This window comes from Ahaetulla prasina, chromosome 8 (assembly GCF_028640845.1).
Source record: "Ahaetulla prasina isolate Xishuangbanna chromosome 8, ASM2864084v1, whole genome shotgun sequence".
NCBI lineage: Eukaryota > Metazoa > Chordata > Lepidosauria > Squamata > Colubridae > Ahaetulla > Ahaetulla prasina.
This window is the reverse complement of record NC_080546.1, coordinates 4,741,437-4,749,023: the sequence shown is the minus strand read 5'-3', so window position 1 is coordinate 4,749,023 and position 7,587 is coordinate 4,741,437. Positions and strand designations below refer to the sequence as shown.

Here is a 7,587-nt window from a genome sequence, read left to right as displayed (position 1 = left end):
CCGCCCTGAGTCCTTCGGGAGAAGGGCGGTATAAAAATTAAATAAAATAAATAAATAAATAAATAAGAGGAAAGAGGAGAGGAGAGGAGAGGAAAGGAAGAAAAGAGGAGAGGAGGAAGAGGAAAGAAGAGGAAGAAGAGAGGAGGAAAAGGAAAGGAAGAAGAGGGGAGAGGAGGAAGAGGAAAGGAGTTGAGAGGAGAGGAAGAGAGAAGAGGAAAGAGAGGAAGAAGAGGGGAGAGGAGGGAGAAGAGGAGAGAAACCTTGGTTGAACCAAATACACACAGAACATAACGTCCTGGGGAAGAAGAGAAGGTTATTTTGCAGGGGGGGTTGTAGGATAAAAATCATTTTTCTGTGGGATAAAGGAGACAAATTTCCTTCCTGCCCCATAACACCAAAAGTCTGAGCGTAGCTTTTTTGAAGTCAGAGCAAATCCACCTGGCTTTAGATGCAGGGCAGTGATTACAGGTACTCCTCGACTTACAACCATCGGCTCAGTAACCGTTCGAAGTTACAACGGTACTGAAAAAAGCTGACCGATGACCGTTTTTCATGCCTGCGACCGTCGCAGCAATCCCTGCGGACACGCGATCAAAATTTGGGCGCCCGGCAACCAACCAGCACGGTCGTGCATGATCCTAATTTGCAGCCTTCCTTCCCAGCCGGTTTCTGACAAGGAAAGTTGGAAGGGGGGGGGAGCCAGATTTGCTTTACGACCGCACGATTCACTTAACGCCTGTAGTGATTCGCTGAACAGCTGTGGCGCCATAAAATGGGGCCAAACTCACCTTAACAACAGCGTCGCTTAGCAATGGAAGTTTTAAGCTCAATTGTGGTCGTAAGTCGAGGACTACCGGTATAGAAAATGTGATAAAACCAGCTTTTTTGCTGTCGCGTGCCAAAAGCTGGGGGGGGGGGGTGTCACACGGGCTTTTGTCCACACACATAATTTAATGTCCCCACACGCCCCACCTCCCTGCACATGCGCACACAACCCCCCTGCCCCCCCCCCCCCCCCCCTTTTGGGAACGCGACAGCAAAAAGATTACTGGTGGGCCTGGAAGGCCCGTTTTTCGCCCTCCCCAGACTTCAGAGGCTTTCTTGGAGCCTGGGGAGGGCAAAAATGGCCTTCCCTACCCTCAGGAGGCCAAAAACGGCCCATTTCCTGACTTCCGGTGGGCCCGGAAGGCCTGTGTTTCGCCCTCCCCAGACTCCAGAGGCTTTCTTGGAGCCTGGGGAGGGCAAAAATGGTCTTCCCTACCCTCAGGAGGGCAAAAATGGCTTCCGGTGGGCCCGGAAGGCCTGTCTTTTGCCCTCCCCAGACTCCAGAGGCTTTCTTGGAGACTGGGGAGGGCAAAAATAGCCTCCCCCACCCCCTCAGGAGGCCCTCCAAAGGCCAGAAACAGTCCATTTCCTGACTTCCGGTGGGCCCAGAAGGCCCGTTTTTTGCCTTCACCAGGCTCCTAAAGACTTTCTTGGAGCCTGGGGAGGGCAAAAATGGCCATCCCTATCCCCCGGAGGCCCTCAGGAGGCTGGAAACGGCTCCTTTTCCAACTTCTAGTGGGTTTCAGGCCAAAATTTGTCCCACCTCAGTAGCTGAATTCTGCGTAGAACTTCCATTTTATCCTCATCCCGTCCTCTTCCTTCCATAGCTCCCCGTTCCATTCTCGGTGGACCCCCAAGAATTTGAAAACTGGAATGAAGCCCTGGTAGTCCTCGACTTACAAGAGTTGTTTTAGGGGCCGTTCAAAGTTACGATGGCACTGGGGGAAAAAAAGGGACTTAACGACCGATTTTCACGCTTAATGACCATTGGGTCATGGTGATTTAGGTCCGGACGTTTGATAACTGGTTCATATTTATGACGGTTGCGGTGTCCTGGGGGGGAGGCGGGGTGCCACGTGATCCCCTTTTGCGACTTGACGAGCAACGGCAATGGGGAAAGCCAGATTTACTTAACAACCGTCTTGCTCTCTTAACGACGGCAGCGTTCCACTGAACAATGGAGGCAAGAAAGGGTCGTAGGAGGGGGTAAAAACTCGCTTGACAATGGTCTTAGCGACAGAAATCCTCAGCCGCGGTCGTAAGGCGAGGACTACCTACAGAGAATCCTAAAGACCAACTGGTCTGTAAGTGGAACGCAGAAACGCCGGTTCTGGATCCACAACCTTCGTGTGCAATGAAGATCTTCCCATCAGCAAATGATGTGGGAGAGAGATGGAGTGGACAAAGAGCTACAACCAAGATACATCCTGAATTCACTCGCTGCAATCTTTAGTCTAGAGCAGGGTTCTCCAACCTTGGCAACTTTAACACTTGTGGAATTCTGGGAGTTGAAGTCCACAAGTCTTAAAGTTGCTAAGGTTGGAGAACCCTGGTCTAGAGGACCTCAGCGTACCCCCGAGTTACATAACAGTGCCAGAAGGACCCAGTCACAACCATCCGTGGTCAGGGTTGCTTCCAAACCTAAGATCGCTCTGAAAGGATTTCAAATGATGTCCCTTAAAATTTCTGGCAGGCTTTTAAAAAAACCAAACACCTTTTGAGGTATCCTATAACTGAAGACTACTTTTAAACTGCTCAATAGGTAGGTAGGGTTCTTCTCCATGAACCTTGGGAATGGTAGTTTTTCTCAGAGAAACGTGGCATTCCGCCTTCTCTTGGAGTGATGGACGTTAAAAGAGTTTCACAGAGGGGGGAGGGAAGGGCAAAGGTGGAGGTGGGCCAGGAAAATCCCCACCTGCCGTGACTTCAGAGTTTCTATTCTCATAGGAGGGGAATATTTGTAGCTCCGGGTTGAAATGAGCCTTGGTGCTTTCTGAGCTTGGTGGTTTTCTTAGACGTTTCATGACCCAGCTAGGTAACAGCATCAGTGCTACAAAGGAATGGGGTTTGCAGAGAGGAGGAGGGGAAGGAGGAGGAAAACTGTGGGGTCCTTGGTGCTCTCTTAGCTTGGTGGGTTTCTTGCAGACGTTGAGGAGGGGGAAAAGGGAGGAGGAGCTCTGTGTTTCTATACAAGTTGGTGTTGGTGGGAGTTATGCCAGGTAGTTCCTTCATTAGGCTATTGTTTATTGTTAGTTTGAATTGATAGTTCCTTGATTGTGGCATATTGGTTGCTTCTTGATGCCTGGTCTAGTATTAATCTTGGTTTTAATGTCTCCCTATCTGGGTGATGATTGCTGGTGAGGAAGCGTTTCTGTTTTGATTGTCTCTTTTGAATGGCGTGTAAATGCTATTTATCCCTACGTGTCTGCTGATGGCTGATTTGTCTGTTGATGGCTGCTTCCAGGAATTCTCTAGCATTTGTGGACTTAACTTGGTCTAGGATGGTCGCGCTTTCCCAGCGGAAACTATAGTTATCCACGGGTGGGAGTTTTCATCATGCCTTCTGATCGCTAGTTGGTACTCATGCTGGTCAGAGCACTGACAATGTTACCTAGTTGGGTCATGAAACGTCTGCAAGGAAACAACCCAGCTCAGAGAGCACCAAGGACTCCACAGATCTAAGCAGGCCACGTGGGAGAATTCGAGAAGGGAGCCGAGACTGGTAGTACATTGGCTAATGGGAGTCAGAACGAAAACCACGTCAACGAAAAGCCCCACAGAACAACGCACAAGAACTCCTGATGTCAAACCATTCCTGGAACATAAAAGTACCCCAGTGGCTTTCCACCTCCCACCCACCCACCACATAAAGAGTAATTTGTAGAGCACCAAAGTATATCTGAAGGGGACCAAGTGCAAAAGATTTAAGCTGCTGGTTATGTCACATATTCTACTTGGGAAGATCTCCAGCTCAATTACAGGCACCGTAATTAGGAAGAGAAAAAAATAATTGTACTCCAAAAAAATGCCGTTGTTTCTTTCCTTAGATTTCTGTGGACTCTATCCGTTCCAGTCTGGAGGGAGTCCACGTTTTCTTTTCCTCCGCGTGGGAGAGGCTGGTGGCCTTGTTGGCTATCTCGTTCACCTTGTGCTCCAGGAGTTGGTTCTTCTGGTACATCTCCACGTAGTTCAACTGCAGCTGCTTCTGGTACTTGATGACTTTCTCCTTCTCCTCTTGCCACGTGCAGCGCTCCTCCTCGAAGTCCGAAATCTGTTGCTCCCGCAACTGGCGCTCCGCTTTCAGCTCCGCCTGGAGCCTCTCCACTTCTCTCCTCAAAGCGTTGAGGTTCTCCTCGCTCTGGCGTTTCATCTTGGCCTCGTCGCTCTCGCAGGCCAAAGGGTCCCTGGCGGCGAGCTTCTCGGGCAGTTCCGAGGCGACGTGGTTGGGGTGTCCTCCCAGGTGAGCCAAGGTCTGCTTCAGGTTGGAGACCTCCAGCTCGCACTGGCTGAGCTTCTCCCTCAGCATCTGGACCTCCGCCATCTTGAGCTGCAGCTCGCTCTCACAGAAGTCGAGGCTAACGCTTTTGGTGCTGTAGGAGTCCTTGAGCGTCAGGATCTGCTCTTCCTTCTCTCGGAGGAAGCCCTTGCCTTCTTTGAGCTGGGTACGCAGCCCAACGATCTCGTTGAGCTTTTGGGACACGTCAGCCTGAGAATCCTTCAGCTGTTGCTTCAGCAGGGAGATCTCGCCTGCCTTCTGGCACACCTGGAAGAGAGAGAGAGAGAGAGAGAGAGATTCTCGTGAGGTCCCTTCTTAAACAAAGTTAGTTGGCTGGGCACAACCAAATGTTGTCTCAAGAGCTGCAAACAGGAAGTATAACTGAGCCCTTTTGAAATCCTACGATCACCTGATAAGACTGTCCCAAAGGTGCTTTTTCAAGAGGAAAAAGGAAAGGGGAAAGAAGGGGGAGGGAAAGGGAAGGGAAGGGGAGGAGAGGAGAGGAGAGGAGAGGAGAGGAGAGGAGAGGAGAGGAGAGGAGAGGAGAGGAGAGGAAAGGAAAGGAAAGGAAAGGAAAGGAAAGGAAAGGAAAGGAAAGGAAAGGAAAGGAGGAAAGAAAGGGAAGGGAAAGGAAAGGAAGAAGGAAAGGAAAGGAGGAAAGAAAGAAAAGGAAAGAAAGGGAAAGGAAAGGAAAGGAAAGGAGGAAAGAAAGGGAAGGGAAGAAGGAAAGGAAAGGAAAGGAAAGGAAGAAAAGTAAAGAAAGGAAAGGAAAGGAAGGGAAGGGAAGAAGGAAAGGAAAGTGAAAGGAAAGGATAGGAAGAGAAAGAGGAAGGAAGGAAGAAAAGAGAAACGGAGGATAGAAAGAAAGGAAAGGAGGAAAGAAAGGAAGGAAGGAAAGGGAAGGAAGAAGGGAAGGGAAGGGAAGGAAGGAAGAAGGAAAGGAAAGTTAAAGAAGGAAAGGAAAGGAAAGGAAAGAAGGGAAGGGAAGGGAAGGGAAGAAGGAAAGGAAAGTTAAAGAAGGAAAGGAAAGGAAAGGAAAGGAAGGGGAAGGGAAGAAGGAAAGGAAAGTGAAAGGAAAGGATAGGAAAGAGAAAGAGGGAAGGGAAGGAAGAAAAGAGAAACGGAGGATAGAAAGAAAGGAAAGGAGGAAAGAAAGGGAAGGGAAGAAGGAAAGGAAAGGAAGAGAAGGGAAGGGAAGGGAAGAAGGAAAGGAAAGGATAGGAAAGAGAAAGAGGGAAGGGAAGGAAGAAAAGAGAAATGGAGGATAGAAAGAAAGGAAAGGAGGAAAGAAAGGGAAGGGAAGAAGGAAAGGAAAGGATAGGAAAGAGAATGAGCAAGCCACGCCCATAGAACCGGTAGTAAAAAAATTTGAATTTCACCACTGGAGCACATGGTGCCTCAGGGTGGCTGAATGGATGGTCGTGAGTTGAGGATTACCTATAGTTGGAAGAGGACGGAGTAAAAGAAGACCCCTTTTTTCTCAAAACCGCCCACCCTAGGACGCCACCGTACGGTGTTGATCCCGGTTGACTCTCACCTCCCATTTGGTCTCTTCAATCTTGGGAAGAAACTCGGCCTGTTCTTTTTTGAAAGCCACAAATTTCTTCTCCAGCTCTTCCCGCTGTTGAAGGAGTTGAGCGACGTCATCTTGGACCTTCTTCTTCTCCTGCTGGAGCTTAAAGATCTGGAGCTGGAGAGCTTGTTGGGCTCGCTGGGCTTTCTTGGAGACTTGCTGGAGCTTGTTGGCGTAGTTCTGCCTCAGCTCGTCCATCTCCCGTTCCCAAATCTTTTGCTTCTCCTCAAAGACTTGGTAGATGGCCGCCTCGCTCTTGTCCAGGTTCCTCCTCATCTGGAGGACTTCCTGTTCTTTCTCCCACAGACGGTTCTCCAAGTCTTGGATGATGTCGTCCGTGGAAGGCGAGTGGAAAGGCATCGTTTCGTTGAGATGGTTGAGTCGGCTGAAGGAAGAGGTGCTCTTCGTGGAAGACCGGCCGCTGTCTGAGGTAGATATCCCGTTGTATCCCACAACGTTCTTCTCGCCGTAGGTGGTCCCGATGCGGTTGATGTGACTGGTGGACGCGCTCATGGGACCAACATGCTGGCTGTAGCCTGTGCCGTACGTGGGCAAGCTGGTTAAAGAGTTGCGGCCAGAATCGGAGAGACCAACCCCTGGGTTGGTAGTCCTGTTAAGGCTGGCCTTCTCCAGGCCGCTTTTGACCGGCGCAGGACTATTGCTGTGCGTGTGGTTTGAAGTCTTTCGGTTCTCGGTGGCGACGCCGTTGCTCTGCGGTGGACACAGGTTTTGCATGGAATGGAAGTTTTTAGGAACAACTGGTTTAAAGGCTGAAGGTCTAACTAAGGGCTCAGTATTCTGAAAGGAAAAAGAAGAAGACACCAGATAAAACAATTCAATTTATTTATCTATTTATCTATCTATCCATCATCTATCTTATCTATCTATCTATCTATCTATCTATCTATCTATTTTTCTATCTATCCATCCATCATCTTTCTATCTATCTATCATCTATCTATCTATCTACCTATCCATCCATCATCTACAGTATCTATCCATCATCTATCTATCTACCGGTATCTATCTATCCATCACCTATCCATCATCTATCTATCCATCCATCTATCTTCGATCATCTATCTATCTACCTACCTACCTGTCCACCTCTCTACCTATCTATCTACCTACCTGTCTACCTACCAACCAGTATCTCTATCATCTATTTATCCATCCCTGTCTGTCTCTATCTACCTACCTCTATCATCTATCCATCATCTATCTATCTATTATTGATCATCTATCTATTTAACTATCTATCCACCTCTATCTCTCTATATATCCATCCATCCATCATCTATCTATTATCCATTATCTATCTATCTATCTATCTATCTATCTATCTATCTATCTATCTATCTATCTATCTATCTTTCTATCTATCCATCCATCATCTATCTATCTATCATCTATCTATCTACCTATCCATCCATCATCTACAGTATCTATCCACCATCTATCTATCTACCGGTATCTATCTATCCATCACCTATCCATCATCTATCTATCCATCCATCTATCTTCGATCATCTATCTATCTACCTACCTACCTACCTGTCCACCTGTCTACCTATCTATCTACCTACCTGTCTACCTACCAACCAGTATCTCTATCATCTATTTATCCATCCCTATCTGTCTCTATCTACCTACCTCTATTATCTATCCATCATCTATCTATCTATTATCGATC

The 7,587-nt window shown here is 48.1% G+C and overlaps 1 protein-coding gene across 3 annotated transcripts in view; it reads right to left on the bottom strand.

The window, feature by feature from the left end:
- Positions 1-3,713: 3,713 nt before the first annotated feature.
- Positions 3,714-7,587, bottom strand: part of LZTS3 (leucine zipper tumor suppressor family member 3) — a 46,046-nt gene continuing 42,172 nt past the window's right edge. For all 3 annotated transcript variants that reach the window (XM_058193499.1, XM_058193498.1, XM_058193500.1), the window contains 2 exons: positions 5,859-6,692; positions 3,714-4,588 (listed from right to left, as the gene is read on the bottom strand). In XM_058193499.1, coding sequence (XP_058049482.1) covers positions 3,869-4,588; positions 5,859-6,692 — 1,554 coding nt within the window. In that variant the 3' untranslated portion in view covers positions 3,714-3,868. The remainder of the gene's footprint in view (positions 4,589-5,858; positions 6,693-7,587) is intronic.